The 16,677-nt window shown below is 40.8% G+C and overlaps 1 protein-coding gene across 3 annotated transcripts in view; it reads right to left on the bottom strand.

The window, feature by feature from the left end:
* The window catches only part of PIAS1 (protein inhibitor of activated STAT 1), a 52,367-nt gene that overhangs the window by 23,544 nt on the left and 12,146 nt on the right, over positions 1–16,677 (bottom strand). For all 3 annotated transcript variants that reach the window (XR_008327578.1, XM_053365645.1, XM_053365646.1), the window contains exon 2: positions 3,157–3,601. Coding sequence is in view for 2 of the 3 variants with exons in the window: in XM_053365645.1 (XP_053221620.1) it covers positions 3,157–3,601 (445 nt within the window). In the remaining variant the exon portion in view is untranslated. The remainder of the gene's footprint in view (positions 1–3,156; positions 3,602–16,677) is intronic.

Here is a 16,677-nt window from a genome sequence, read left to right as displayed (position 1 = left end):
CCCAATGCCCCCAGACATGCTGGCTGCTCTACAGACCTTTGTACATTTAGTGCCAATGCCTGAAGAGTGTGTTGAACATACTTAGAACCTTCACTGTAAGCCGAAACACTACCTTATCAGGGTCTCTGGTCATAGGGAGGATTTCTAAGCATGTTCAACAGAACTTAAAAACTCTCTTCAGATTGTACTGCTAAATGTGTTAAACATCATTCATAAGTGCCTTGAGTGGCTCATTTGTTAGACATAGAAGGGTGGAGTATAAGTGCCCTAATAAAGAAAGAAAAACAGCAGGTAGACCGTCTACATGCCTGAGAACCTGAAATCTTCTTCCAAGCCCTTTACAAAATGCTCATTGTCAGTGGAAAATGCTCCTTAGCCTTATTCAACCCTTTTGCATTGTGCAAAGTTAGAGATGTACACCTGAGGCAGATCAGCTCGTGTTTTTAAATCAACTAGAATACAAACAGATTGGTTTCACTCCCATTCATCCTCGTGAATCATTTAAGTGGATTGCACTGGGTTATTATTAATAGCTAAAGGTATTACACCCAGATGTGGCAAGCTGGGATTCCTTGGGGCATTAAGAAAGGAGGTTCAGTTCAGTTTGTTCTCAACAAGACACCCTATGAGATTTATGTACAACCTCATTAGATAAATCTGCAAGAAAAGCATATTCAAATTAGGGAGTGGGGTGGAAAATAAAGACATCTTCTCCAAAGGCTCCTTGAATGGCTTGGAGAAAAGTCTCATGCACAAACGTACATTCTTTTAACACCACTGACATTGAAATGGGTCTACAAGCATACATGCAATGGCTTTTCTACACTTAGCTATCTGGGAACCTCTTAGGACTAAAAAATTGCTTTTTCATCTATGATGCTTGTTGTACTAAAACTGTGCTGTAATGTTTGTTCTCCATCTCTAGGTGTCACCACAACACTCTTTTCTAACAGCCCTTATCAGCAAAATAGAAACAGAAGTCTTTCATACACTTTCTACAGTAGGGATGCATGAGGCTGAATTGCACTTGCTTTACACAAGCAAGTAATTTGGAAAGCGAGAACCAATCAACTTACACAACAGAACCCATGGAAAATGAGGACTGCTTCAAAGAACAGTTAAATGACATTTTCCGCTACATAGTTTTCAACACAAATGAACTCCCATGTAAATTACAGGAGAAAAAGGAAGCCCATATGGTTCCTTATAAAAAGTTGTTAGATGTTGTTAATCAGTTTGAATCAGAGAGGGATGCCAGAAGTTGCTAGAGTTAGAAGTAGCTATAATTTTGCTACAGTTAAGGAAATTGTCAAGCAGTTGTGTCCCAGATACTATGGTCCACCAAATCAGGAATGTTTGTCTTGCCTTCTCATTAGGAAACCAGGTCTATCAAAGCTCTCCTGGGGCCCGAAGGAGTATAAATCTGTCTTTGTTGCAGTCACTGTAACCATGCCCTTTTATTAACAGAACTGGCATGGTGATGGGGTGAGATTGGTGCTGCAAATGTTTTAGGCAGAATATGGCCAGGACTAGCAAGAAATTTATTCCCATGTTTCTTAGACAATCAATAGTGAGTTGATCATCTTTCAAACAATTAGAGCTTCCAGTGCCTCACTAATCCACAGACAACTGCTATCAGGCAAGGTAAGCATTGGAACTAAACCAACTTATCATCCTCGTTACATGCATTAAAAGAGAGGGGTACACAGTGTCATTCACAATTATCAGGGCAGAACACTGTTTCTCAAGATATCAAAGAGGTCAAATCCCTAAGCCATTAATGATTGCCATCACCAAACAAGGGTGGGGTGGAGGGATCAGAAGGAAATTCGAATGGTTACCATGTTAAGTATTTCAAAAAGGGAATCATCCTGTCCAGAAAGTATTTAACTCCACTGACAAAATAAAATATATCCAAAGAGTAACAATGACCTAGGATCTGTTTCCCAAGGAAACAACTCTTCTTGAGCTCTTCCACAAGTCACCAAGATGACAGCATGAAAACAAAAATTCCTGTTGTGCTAGGAAAGGGCCTAGAGATAGAAAGCCAGAGACCCTGCAGGGTTGGCTATAATCCAGGCAGGAAGAGTCACAAGTGACTGGAATTTACATCAGCCTTTTAGAGACTGAACAAGTGTTCCCAAAAAATGAGGGGCACATTCAAAATACTAAGTGCTTCAGAACCCATTGGTTTACTACCTTGAGACAGACAGTGCTAACGAATATTTGAGAACAATGCTCTGACAAGGACAGTTAAATGCAGTGTAACATTATCCATGACAATACAAAATAACTTTGAAAAATGCTTATCTTCACATCTATTTTTTAAGGAGCACCTTTTCAAGCTTGAGGTCGCCTTGCCAGATCTGAACTGTATGAACTAAAGAGTTTCCCAAAAGACTAAAATAAATTATAAGCTAACACACAGACTTTTGTGAACTGCCAACTTTTGTGGATCTATGTGAAAGGCTAAATTCATAGATTTTCAGACTTAAATGTTTACCAACATTTAAGGTAGTACTCCACAGCTAGCTTCCTATAAAACATTCCTTAGAGAATAATTTGTGAATGAACCACTGTAAACTGATTATGACAAAACTTCCTGCTCTTCACATTATTAAATAGTAGGTTAACTGCATTCTTGAAAAGGTATCCAAATGACTGCTTCCTTCAAACAATCTCTGGGTGAAATGTTTGACAAAACTGTGGGCTACACCCATAGTAGCTTCAAGACATTTAATTACATATGCTGGCAATATCTGTAACCTTATTTCCCGCTTGCTCGCCTGCAGATTAAACTTTTTGCAATGGGCCATCTGCCCCACCCCTCCGATTAGCAAATGATTAAGACAAAGACTGGATAAGGCAACCGACAGACCTATGCACCAGCATTCCCAAGGAAGGAAAAGTATAGCTTAATGACCTTGTATTTATTCCCTATACCCCCATGCACAATGAGGGCATTTGTAAAAAGTAACAATCATTGTTTATTATTGATATGATTTATTACCTGCTCTTTACCACCAGGGTGGGTCACAACAATTTAAAATTTAACATTAAACACCGTTTAGAACAAATGACAATTAGAAGCATAGGGTGGGTCCTAAAATACAGATCTCAAGTGCCAAAGGCCAGGGCAAAGAGGTGAGTCCTTACCTAGGCTGGTTGGCTTTATCAGTTCGTCCAACAAGTCGTAAAAGGGTAATTTCTGAAGCTTTATGTCTGGATGGACAGGATGGAGTGCTGAGGTAAGGTGAGGCAGTTCCAGTTCATGTTTAGGTCCCATGAGAGAAACAGGGAGCAAAGGTGATGTTGCAGGGTGGCTGTCATAAGCAAGCTGTGGAATGGTAGATGGTGACAAAGTACCAGATATGGAGCTTGAGTGGACGCTGGGGATGGACAAGTCTGCAGGGGTCATGATTTTCTGTGGGAACCGCCGCCTGTACAGTTCTTTGATTTTCATTTGGACAGCAGGACTGCAACCAGATTTGAGCAAATGCAGGGCTTTCGTAAGGAGTTCGTGTTTGCGGCCGTGCTTGTTCCTCCCTGCGTATCCAAGAAGTACTTGCAGCTCAGAAACTCGGAGGCTCATCACCATTTGCTTGAAGACAAACAAAAAGCCAAGATAAGTGTTATTAATATCGCACCATCATTGTACAAGGTGTTTTGCAGAATAAGCAAAGCAAGACAGAACCTTGCCCCAAGGATAACAGCATAATTTAGGAGGGAGGAGAGAGACCAGGGTAACAAGACACACACATAAGAAAATGCAATTCCACATATTTAGGCATCATTTGGGCTATGGGTGAGGAATAAAGACTTAAGTCAAAGGCTAAACAGAAGACATGGTCTTTGAACGTTGGTTTGAAGGGATGGAGTGGTTCTACAGAGTTGTTCTCTGAAAGAGTTCCAGATATGAGAGGCTGCAGAAAAAAACGACTTCCCTACAAGCCCTTTTGGAATGAAATGCCATGTCCCTACTAACTTTGATGAGGTTTGAGAAGCAGGCATCCACAGTAGATTGTAAATGTTCTTCAAACTTGAGGCAGAAGTCCTGAGAAACACTTTCACTACGGCAGGCATAAGTCAATTTGCCCTAAGATCTCTTCCTCTCTAAAAATGGTTCTACCCATTCTAGCTTCTCAGTGCCTTGGGATCAAGCTACCTGGAACATCCCACTCTTCCAGATATACTGTCTCAAACCTTAAGAGTGTACCTAGAGGTCCTGCCCTGGGTGCTCTTGCCAAATGAAGTGAGGTGGGCAGCCACCAGAGAGAAGAGAGCCTTTTCAGCATTGGTTTTTCCCTGATATGGAAAATTCTTCCCAGGAAGGTTTGCCTGGTGTCATTTCGGGTGTTTTTTCAGTGCCAGGTGAAGACTTTTCTGTTCACCTGGGCCTTTTTATAATTCAGGTTGTCTGGAGCTCTGGGATTTTAAAATCTGTCTTTAACTTGGGGTGTGGGCCAAGTTCTGTTGTGCTTTCGCTGCATCAAAGTAGGTTTCCATCCCCATCCCCATCCCCTTAATGGTTTTGTTTGTATTTTAGTTGCTTTTTACTTACTTATTGCAAGCTACCCAGAAAATTTCATGCTATGGAGAGGCATACAAATGTCACACATAAATAGTGTGCTTCTGTTCTTAATAGACAAGGCTAATGCAGAAGCTCCTGCCCATCCTTCCAGTATCTAACACAGCGTATAGCCTCATATCCCAAACAATTACTTTTCCATGGTTCCTTTATACTCCCCCCTCAAGGTTGCATGATGCATCATATTTGCATAATATCCAAACTGTCAAAAGACTGAGGGTTACTACAGAAGAACTGGGAGCAGGAGGAATGCTGACGCAATATATAACCTGCAACTCTCAAGTAAATGGTTGCATTACATCTGCTCCAGCCCCAAGAAGTTTTATACTGACACATATGAATATGAAAAATCTAGACCTCCTTGGGCCAGGCTGAGCCTTATTAAATCTCCAGAACTGGCTTCCAGAAAAACAAGGGTGGAGCTCACAAGTCTGAAATATTTTTCCATCTACGAAAGTATACTTAACACGCCCAGAATTTGGGGAGTTTAAGCTCAAAAGGTTATACACTCTCAAAGGCAGCAAACTGGCTTTTAAATCAACTGAAATCTACCCTGTGTGTTAGACCCAAAAAACTTGTTTGAGGATCTATCCCCATTTCTTCTATATGTTGTGCAGCAAGATACACAAATCCTTAAAAAAAACATAATAAATGGACGAAAATATAAAACCTAAGGAATAAAAGTGAGCAACTGTGGATTGTGAAGTCTAAAAAAGTATTCAAGAATGCCACATTCACCTTGATAAAACAAGCCTCAATGAAACATTTTAAAGCATCATAACCTAGTGATTTATACAGCAAACTCTTTTAATTCCTACTAGAAACTGAATAAAGCACAACTATTACTACAATTGTAAAATATATCCCTAAACATGGACTGTGCTGTCTACCTTCATTTTCTTAAAGCAATCTCAAGAGTTTACTTTGGACTTATATGGAAGAGATCATGGTGGTTAAGAAAACCACACAAGGCACCTAGACTCCCAAGCTCCTGAGTAGTAGCTTGAAATTCAGTATTCACTCAGTTATGTACATAGTCTGCCCCTCAATTTTTTGAATTTTTCCTAGCCTTCACTGGGACCATCAGATATCCCTTAAATTTCTATGTCATTCAAGGAGCCATTGACAACATGAAGCTGCTCCCCAGTATCACAGAATGCGGCATTTAGTGTAAATGGTTTGTCTGTGAATCACCTCTTCATTTAGCCAAAAATTCAAATCCAAAATCTCTGGAAGAAATTCAAAGTGCACAAGAAAGCTCTTTTTAAAAAATCGGTTCTGTAAATAAGTAAGGAGAAGTACACCAACTGCCCAAAATGCTGATGAGCCTCCTATGCAAGGGGTTGGATCCAATAACCCTTCCAACTCTACAATTCCATGTGTTGTGGAATACACAAAACATGTTTTCAAATATTTTGCTTGGTGGGGACACAGAAGAGGGCTTTCTCAGTGACTGCACCCAGATTCTGGAACTCCCTAAAAACATTAATAATAATAATAATAATAATAATAATAATAATAATAATACATTTTATTTATACCCCGCCCTCCCCGGCCGAGACTGGGCTCAGGGCGGCTAACACCAAATATATAATACATTAAAAACACAAAATCAAATGATTAGTTTAAACTACAATTCGAATCACATTTAAAATCAAAATAAAATTAAGTGAGAACCCACGACCGTAGGGGTAAGGAATTAAAAGTTCACCAGGCCCGGCCACTCGTGCTGGTTCCATATGGGCCGATAGAAAGAGCCAAGGAGGCCACTTACATACAGGGTCCCATAGAAAGAAGGGGGTCAGACTGGGCACGGACCATAGGCCTGGTGGAACAGCTCCGTCTTACAGGCCCTGTGGAAAGATATCAAATCCTGCTAAGACAAGACTGGCACCCTCCTTGTTGTCCTTCTGTGAGCAGGTAAAGACCTTTTTATTCCGACAGGCCTTTAGGGACTGACTGTTTTTAAGCAAAGGATTGCTGCTGTGAGGTTTTTATTGTTGTTATTATTCATATTTCTAATAGGTTTGCTTTTATACGATTTTAATTTTAATTAATCCAGTGACTTCCTGCCAGCTTTTCTATTTTATCTGTGTTTTTTATTTTTTATTTGTAAGCCACCTTGTGACCCAGTTTGCGGAAAAGGCAGTATATAAATAAATATCATATTTAGTATAATATTTGAGGAAGCAAAACTAGAGAATGAGATGGAAAGCCATTTCTCAGTAAAAAAAAAAATGCTAATAGTTTCAACTGGTCCTTTCAGTCTATCTGAAATATTGTTTGTTTACACTCTGTCATCACCTCATAAAGTTAAAGACTACCATTTAGCCTGTAAGCAAGAACCTAATATTTCCTGTTTGGCCACATTACTTTATATACTAATTCCCATGAGGTGGTTGCCTGCATTATTCATGGCATGACTCTCATCAGATGTAGAACCTAACCTTGCCTTCTTCAGCCCCCACCTCATGAATCATGTGCATCTTCTTTATTGACCAAGTCATCTAGCATCACTGCATATGAGGATGCTCACGGAAATAAAAGAAGTACAGTGGTACCTCGGTTTAAGAACAGTCCAGTTTAAAAACAATTTGGTTTACAAACTCTGCAAAACTGGAAATAGTGTCTTGGCTTGAGAACTTTACCTCAGTCTAAGAACGGAATCTGAATGGTAGAAGGGCACCGGCAGCGGGAGGCCTCATTAGAGAAAGCGTGCCTCGGTTTAAGAACGGTTTTGGTTTAAGAACAGACTTCCAGAACGGATTAAGTTCATAAATCGAGGTACCACTGTATCTGGATTGGGAAATATTCAGTTCTCTTATTCCTCCTGTATCTCTAAGAATTGGGCATGGAAAGGGAACTGTATTCCAACTGAGCAGTGCCAATCTTCACAGGTGTGTAATGTTGTTTTGGAGAAAATGAACTTCCACCTTGCGCAATAAATTGTTGCACTGTGTCATCAAAAAGTTTCCATCAACAGGCACTACTTTGTTAAAACTGTCAAATTCTGCAACATAGCTAGAAGGACAAGCCTTCCATCCAGATTTTTCAATGTAGAGAGAAGAAGGAACACCTAAAAAACCTTATCAGAAGGCTACCCCACACCCAAACTGATTGAGTCTTGCCCATAGTGCACTGCAAAGCCTTGAACACGTGTTGCAGTCAAGATAGGGAGGTTACAGCAGATGTCATCATTCTGATATAGCTCTATCCAAACCACAAAGAACAATCTTAGAGAAGCAGAGCATGTGGTGTCCAGGATGCTGCCAGTGAACTGTCGTATACAGATAAGGAATATTCCGCCCTTGCTAGCTGTTTGGTCTGGAAGGAGAACATGTGTAATGCTGCCCATATAAGAACAAAGGAGCACAATGCCTATGATGAGATTGATATTATTTTGGGATCAGTGCAGTGCAACTTTGAGTAAGCAGCACAGCACTCCCTCCAACTTGTTCATGGCTAGAGGCTAAGAACTTGCAGCTCTCCAGATGTTGAACTCCAACTCCCATCAGTCCCAGCCAGCATGGCAAATGGTATGTAAGGGGGTTAATCAAGGAATAAAGAGAGGGGAAATAACTTCCTGCGCTGAAATACCCAACATTTTCCTCAACCTGATGCCCTACTGATGTTCCTATCAAAGCCAGCCAACAAAAAAAATAATGGTCTGGTATGATAGGAGTTAGATAGAATAGAAGGGGAAGAAATGGAGGCAGTGAGAGATTTTACTTTCTTGGGCTCCATGATCACTGCAGATGGTGACAGCAGCCACAAAATTAAAAGACGCCTGCTTCTTGGGAGAAAAGCAATGACAAACCTAGACAGCATCTTAAAAAGCAGAGACATCACCTTGCCAACAAAGGTACGTATAGTAAAAGCTATGGTTTTCCCAGTAGTGATGTATGGAAGTGAGAGCTGGACCATAAAGAAGGCTGATCACCGAAGAATTGATGCTTTTGAATTCTGGTGCTGGAGGAGACTCTTGAGAGTCCCATGGACTGCAAGAAGATCAAACCTATCCATTCTTAAGGAAATCAGCCCTGAGTGCTCACTGGAAGGACAGATCCTGAAGCTGAGGCTCCAACACTTTGGCCACCTCATGAGAAGAGAAGACTCCCTGGAAAAGACCCTGATGTTGGGAAAGACTGAGGGCACAAGGAGAAGGGAACGACAGAGGACGAGATGGTTGGACAGCGTTCTCGAAGCTACCAACATGAGTTTGACTAAACTGCGGGAGGCAGTGAAAGACAGAAGTGCCTGGCGTGCTCTGGTCCATGGGGTCACAAAGAGTCGGATACGACTAAACGACTAAACAACAACAACAACAACTGTGAATGAAGAGAGAACATCATGGGGCAATGCAATAGAAATCCTACTTGCAGCAAGACTTGTTTCCCCCCCAATTTGACTAACATTTGCTCCATCATTCATTGTTTTAGAAGACAAACTGGTGGAAATTAAGATTCATATTAAGACCACTGAGAATAGCAGTAAATGGTTCATGAAGGATAATAGAGATCCTGGGCTATTATATATGGGCTTGCCTTAAATTCCAGTTATAAGATTATAACCTAAGCATCCCATTAGGAAGGGATTATAAGACTATCATCATCCAACTGCTGCAGAACTGCAAAAGGAAAGCAGGAGAGAAAAAAATTCATGGTCACTCAGGTCCTTGACAGACAGGCAGTAACTTACTTCATTTTACCTTATGGTTTTGGAATGCTAAAAGCCAAGGGTTGTTCTAATGTGAGGGAGGAGGGAATATATAAATAAATGTATCACATAGCTTCACCTTTAAGTACTATTCAGGTAGCTGAAAGGAAAGGACTCTTCCTTTCAGATTTTGTATACAGAATGAGAATGCCCCCCCCACCCCAAATCACCATGGCTGGGATACAGAGCATTCACATTTTTCTTCCTTTCCAAAGAACATCATCTTCCTCCATCCAATGAAGTGTGCCTGCAGTTATAAAAGCTAGAACAGAACAGGCCAATCTGTTCAGAGCTTTGGCTGGTTCTCTCCTAGTCTTAGTTCATAGCTCACATATCAAGGATGACGCAGGGAAGGAGGCAGGAAGGAGGTGTAAGAGAAGGATTTTACCAACATACACGCAGGAAATCCAAAACAGAGCACCAAAGTCCAACATCAGCCCACGGGTAAATCAGGAAAACAAATGACAATATAAGCTAAAACTCCAGCAAAGCAATTGTAAGCAAAATTCAGAGACCAAAATCTAGATTAATTGAGCACTAACTCCTACAAAACAAAACAGAAACAACTTCAGTGGGTTCTGAATACAGCAATCAGATAACTGACTGATGATGGATTACAGGAATCATGCAACTATCTTGTTATACAGCTTACAGGAGCATTATATAACATGGGGCTAAGTTATCTGAAGGACCACTTTCTGAGATTCTTGGGAAGGTCCTTCTTTCTTGTTCCAACACTGGAACAAATTTAGCAGGAACTCAAGGAAGGTCCTTTTCAGGGAGTGCTCCCAAGATTGGGAACTCCTTGCCAAGGTAGGCCCAACTAGTCTTGTTTCCAATGACTTCCTGCCAGCAAACAAAGACATTTCTTATTCAAACAGGTATGTGACCTATATGCTCACTTGTAAATATGCTGAAATTGATTTTAACTGATTGTTTTCTTTTGTGCCATCAGCCCAAGAGACTGGAATCAATGAGCTGATGCACATTTCCCAAATACATGTCTCCAAAACTTGTACCCCAAATTCCGCAACCAAGACAGAGTCTTCAGTATGCCTCAGGATCAGGCCAGTCTTTTTAGTAAAATCTACCCACCAACACTTCTGCTTTAAGCTTCATTTAAAATTAATGGAACATATGAATTGCACAGCATTACTTCCTTTCATTTCAATGGGGCTTTCCCCATGCCTATAAGACGTGAGGATGTATAGTGGTACCTCGGGTTAAGAACTTAATTCATTCTGGAGGTCCATTCTTAAAATGAAACTGTTCTTAACCTGAGGTACCACTCTAGCTAATGGGGCCTCCCACTGCCGCCGCACGATTTCTGTTCTCATCCTGAAGCAAAGTTCTTAACCCAAGATACTATTTCTGGGTTAGCGGAGTCTGTAACCTGAGGTGTCTGTAACCCGAGGTACCACTGTATATCCTCACGTCTTATAGGCATGGGGAAAGCCCCATTGAAATGAAAGGGAGTAATGCTAGTGAAAGATGTTTGAGATTTATTTTCTGTCAGAATTTTATTGTTATTTTTTGTATTAAACAAGGCTGTGAGTTTTAACAGTATTCTTTATTTCAGTGCTAGAAAAATAAAGTCATCTTTGCTGGCATTTTCCATCTTTATTACCAGTGTTGTGTTTAGTCATGCAGATGGGAGCTGTTTTACATTGCTATTTGTTAGCCTAGTTTATTTATTTTTTAAAAAAAGATATTTATTGAAATTTTCCACTCTAATACATTAAAAAAATCAAAAAAGAAAAAACAAAATAAGTTAAAAACACAAAGTTTACAATCCTTATTTTTCTATAACATATTTCCCTGACTTCCCCACACCTCCCCTTCTTATATTCCAATTCAAATTGTTAGTTCAACAAGTTCTTATCCCCAATTTTTAACCTTTTTCTATTTAGTTCATTTTAAAAAAGCCAATTTTACCTTATAAACATCAATATTTATACATCAATTCTCATTCTTAAAACTTTTTTCTAAAGTCGACCCAAATTCCCTTCCACGACTTCCCCAATTTTCATACAAATAGCAAAACAAAATAAAAGCAAAAACAGATTGTAATTATGCACCCTTTGGATCCCCAAACTCCACCCCCCCTTTCCCGGTTTCAATCCCCAACAAATGTCCATCAGTCTTGATCTACTATCAGCCTGGAGATCTCACGTCCGAGGCTCTTAATTCTCTCTCAATTCCTCTCTGCCGGTTTTTTTGATAGTCCTTAATATTAAACACCAGATCTCGGAGAAGCTCTAGCCAAATGGGATCCATATTTCTTCCAGCCAGACCTCCATACTTAAAAGTGGAGCCCGAATCTTGTTTCTTACTCCTTTCAAGTCCAAATGTCCCCAAAGCTCCAACTTCCACCTTAATCAGATTTGTAATCCTTGGATCTTCAGATCTCCACATAAGGAGATCTCTCCATTCTTCAATCTCCAATTCAAACCAGATTTTCAACATCAAGTTCTTATTTTCCTTTGTAGCCATCATGTCAGGCCTCTGGCTCTCCTTTGTCATCTGCAGCATTACAGCTCCTCCTTCCTTTTCCTCAGGAACAACATATATCTCTTTCTCCACACTCTCAAAGTTCTCAAGTTTCTCTTCTTGTCCAGCTACATAAACTTCCTGAGTCAAGTCCTTATCAAATTCAATGAATTTATTTACTGTTAAGTCCAGAGTTGCAACATTTGTAGCCAAAACATCAATTTGGCCTTGTAACTTTCCCAAGAGAATAAAAACTCTGTCCAATTTAGCTTGTATTTTCCTCCTTCAGCCATTCTTGTAATGTCCCAAAACCCCCTCTAGAGGGATTTTGGTTACTTAATATTCCTTCCAGTTCAAATCCAAAAGTCAAGTTAGTTTGTATCAGTTCTTCCTTATTTTCAACAAATTATAACCAAATTGTAACAAATATAACCAGCAGAGACAACAGAAACAAAGTTCTATTTTTCAGCTTTGACAGCTAATTTGACAGCTGTCAAACTCTTCAATACCTCTTCAACAGGCTCTCTCGCGGATCACTCCCGGGTCCGGGGGGGTGGCACTTCAGCTCCCAAAATTAGCTCTTATCCTCCAGTAAAATTACTTATACTGCCAAATCGTGAAATTAATGTCTTTTATCCAATAAACAAGAAAAAATTCTCTCGACCTTAGTTAGCTGATCCTTGCTTAAGATTATTTACAAGACGGGGAGACGGACTTCCTGTTTGCGCCTTCCCCGATCGTGCCTAATTCAAAAAAATTTTTTTCTTTGTAAATCCAATTTCCGTACTACTCACGGGTTGTTGCTTTTAAAGTCCAATTGTTCACAAGAAGAAGTCAGCGCTCTCCGACCATGGCATGCGGCTTCACTCCGCAGGAGAAGCAGTCGACTCTCAGCACCGCGCCGCTCACCCCGTCCCCCGTTCCGAAGCCTTTAAAAAGGCTCCTTCGCGGGTCAGGGGGGCGCAAATGGTGCCCGCCGAGTCACCAAGTTCACAGGCTTCACTGCCTGTGATTTCTGAGGGTCCCCGCGTCGCCGCCGCGGCAGGACCCAACTCCTGCGGAGCCGATTCCCTCCGGAGCTCGGAGGGAATCCGCCATTAGCCGATGGCGCTAACCCGGAAGTCTTGTTAGCCTAGTTTAAAGACAAGTAATTGCAGAAAAATACATTAGCATTAGACACTGTCTTAGTGTATACCGTGGAGTGTCTAGAGGAGAATTAAAAGTGCTTGCAAGAATCAAGACAAAAGGATGACATATTTCAAGGGAGTCAAGAAGGGGTTGTCAGATTAATCTTCCTTTTGTTATTTAAAAAAGAGATTGCTCCCAAATTCCCTTCCATTCAGCTGGAGAAATGTTGTCATTACTTTGGCAACCATCACAGGAGCCTACTAGTCCATAAGTAATTTGAAAGAGCCAGTTTCAACATTGATTTCCCCCATTCTCCAATTCCCACATGAGATGAGATGCACATTAATGGCTCTTTCTTTGTATCTAAAGACACAGACACCCAGGTTATTTAAATTACTTAATTTTTTAATTATTTTATTACTGAAGTGTACAAAAAAGGAAATGCAAGCAAGTATAAAGGAAAATACTAGAATGACCTTGTCTAATATTATAGTAACACTTAATATATCACTTTTACGAACAGTTTAAGCTAATACAAACACTCCCCACTCGCTCCAACTTCACTTCTATCATAATTCTGCTTTTTTATTATACACCATGCCTTCACATTAAATATAACTCCTGACTGTTCCTTGATGTATTTGACCTCAAGACCCCAACCACTTAAGCACTTCCTTATACTCCTTTTTATCATCATCACCATCACTTTAATTATCCCTGGTTGTTCCCATTACTTTCTAATCTGCTCAACTTTATTTGGTTTTCACCCATCCTTCTACCATCTGGCATGCACTAACCGTGCTATGACGAAAATATGCACAACACCCGTGTCTTTTGGTATACAGTGGTACCTCGTGTTACAGACGCTTCAGGTTACAGACGCTTCAGGTTACAGACTCCGCTAACCCAGAAATAGTACCTCAGGTTAAGAACTTTGCTTCAGGATGAGAACAGAAATCGTGTGGTGGCAGCGCGGGAGGCCCCATTAGCTAAAGTGGTACCTCAGGTTAAGAACAGTTTCAGGTTAAGAACGGACCTCCAGAACGAATTAAGTTCTTAACCTGAGGTACCACTGTACTAATACTTAACATAACTATAATTATTATTCCATAATTATTCCAAATTAAAAATAATGCAAGTATCACCTCAGTTAGCAAACAGCAGAAACTTTCCACATTGAGGCATTTCTACCACATATGATAGGGGGAAAAGATTACTGTATTGACAAAAGCCAACAATGACAATTTCCCATTTCCCACACTATTTATTTTTCCAAGATGTCCAGTTCCATTAGGTAGCTATCTTAATATAGTTTTCTTTGTAGGTTATAAACACTATGAAAGCTGTCCCTTTACTAGTTGAAAACCAACAACCTGTACTTCATTACAGAGAGAAATGGAAGAAGGAAACACAAATATAGGTGAAGTTCTCAGTGGCAATGCTCTTTAAGGTTTGATAGATTTTTTTCCAATAAGTATGTACTTAATGCATTGTAAGTGTGTACCACCTTGCAAGGCAGTGTAATTCTTTGAGAATAAAGTCAATATTTACATTTAGCATTTCTAGTCTGGCCTCCATCTTGCCCACGAGGCTACCTGTAGCCATGCATTGGCCAGGATCCAAAAAGTTACCTGGATGTGCCCAGTAAATTTGAAGATTGATAATCAGGACAGTGAACAGAAACTGCTTGTTCAAGTACACTGGAGGGAAAGGGGAAGTAAAGAAACAGAAATGTTATTGGGTGGAAGGGAAGAGATTGTTCTGAGGGAAAGAATTTAAGGAACAGAAACTGATGGTGTGCAGAAAAGAGGGTGGGGCGAGGACTATGGTGACTGTTAGGGCCTGGGTCAGAGAGGGAGGTGGATTCTCCCTAGAAGGAAACAGCTTTTATGGAAGGAAGATGGAGAAGTCCAGGGCAGGGGTTGTGAGACTACCAGATAGCAAGTAGCTTTGCTTGGCAAGAAGGTAGCAGAGCTACACGCAGGGGGAACTCAGAGTGGTGACAGACACAGACTTCTGCCAAATATATTCAAAGCTGCTCTTGAGCAAGAGCACAGGAAGCATACAGAGGATGTGAGCCAGCACTAAGGATTAGGAGGGCAGATGGAACTATAAGGAAGGAGATGGGAGGACAAGAAATAAAGCTGGCAACAACAGAATCAAGGCAATGGGGGTGGAAGGGAAAGACACAACTGAGGAGCAAAGGGGCAAGAGAAAGGATATGGAGGAGGCCCTACAGACAGAGTGATGGTAAGCAGGTATTGGTGGGAAGACAACGAATCATTGGAAAGGATACAAAATACTTTTAAAGACCTTAATCTCACAACTGCTAACAACGCCTTTAAACTGACCCTGAAAACAACTCTCTTCTTCATAATCAAGGATCCTTTTATGCCCATAAAGAGTTCACAGTTTTTTGTCATCTACAAATAAGAGCCCAATGCTGAAGACATTCTAACCTCGGCTTTAACTGGAAAACATGACTACAATAATCTGGAGTAGAGTTTAACTCTGCTTTCAATACTTCTTGAGAACACTCTGCGATTTGCATCATTTCATCCCATAGCAAAAGCATGCCTCTGTCTGGAGAAAAATTATTTGGGCCTTGAGATGTGTTGGGGAAGCAAGTAGAATGCAAAAGCAGCAACAGGAAGTTGCATAAGTATTGAAGATTGCATTTTTATCTGCCACAACACTCTGCCTCAAATTGTTCATTGAGCTATTGAGCATGATCTCAGGATTTCTTCCATGGTGAGCCAACATCAGTGCAGATCCCATCAGTGATCTGATGGAAGCCTTTTTCTTTTTTTGATGGCATACAATAACAGTTTAGACACACAAGTAGAGCATTTTCTATACAAGGTTGACCTGTCTCAAAATGTTCCCATGCCTTACAAGCCTAAACCCCTCTTCCCAACGTCCTTCCCTTATTCACACACTTAAATCTCCAGCTTTGCTTACCTAGCTAACGTTGCATGCAGAACAGATATCATTTCTTCAAAAGAAGAAGCAGAAGAGTTTGGATTTGATATCCCACTTTATCACTACCCAAAGGAGTCTCAAAGCGGCTAACAATCTCCTTTCCCTTCCTCCCCCACAACAAACACTCTGTGAGGTGAGGGGGGCTGAGAGACTTCAGAGAAGTGTGACTGGCCCAAGGTCACCCAGCAGCTGCATGTGGAGGAGCGGAGACGCGAACCCCGTTTACCAGATTATGAGTCTACCGCTCTTAACCACTACACCAAACTGGCTGTTTTAGATCATCTGAATTTTACCATCCTATCTAACAACTTGTTTTTTCCCTTCCAGGACTGCAACAATGCAGTCACTATCCATGCAGAGGTACAAATCCCCCCCCCCAATACTTTTGACAACTGAGACCTTTGCATCAGGCAGACAAGTAACTTTGCAGTTAGTATGCCCATTACAAATCTAGGTCCCTAAGTAAATAAACTAAAATTAAGAACATAAGAAGAACCTGATGCATCAGGCCAGTGGCTCACCCAGTACAGCATCTTATTTTCACAGTGGCTAACCATATGCCTATGGGAAGTCCCCATGGCATTACCCTCAGAGGCACATCCTTGTTGTGAGAGGGTATCATTCATCACCAGAGGGATGCTCATTTTTTAGACATCTGTGCTCTTTTCCTCATTATGATCCCATCTGTCCCAAGACGCCACATCCCAGAAAACTCACAAGGTGACATCAAATTGACATCAAATGAACACTTCCACACCCCTGAAAGTCTCATC

Source organism: Podarcis raffonei, chromosome 14 (assembly GCF_027172205.1).
Source record: "Podarcis raffonei isolate rPodRaf1 chromosome 14, rPodRaf1.pri, whole genome shotgun sequence".
NCBI lineage: Eukaryota > Metazoa > Chordata > Lepidosauria > Squamata > Lacertidae > Podarcis > Podarcis raffonei.
Note: the sequence above shows the minus strand (reverse complement) of the source record. Positions and strands in the feature narration are given on the sequence as shown.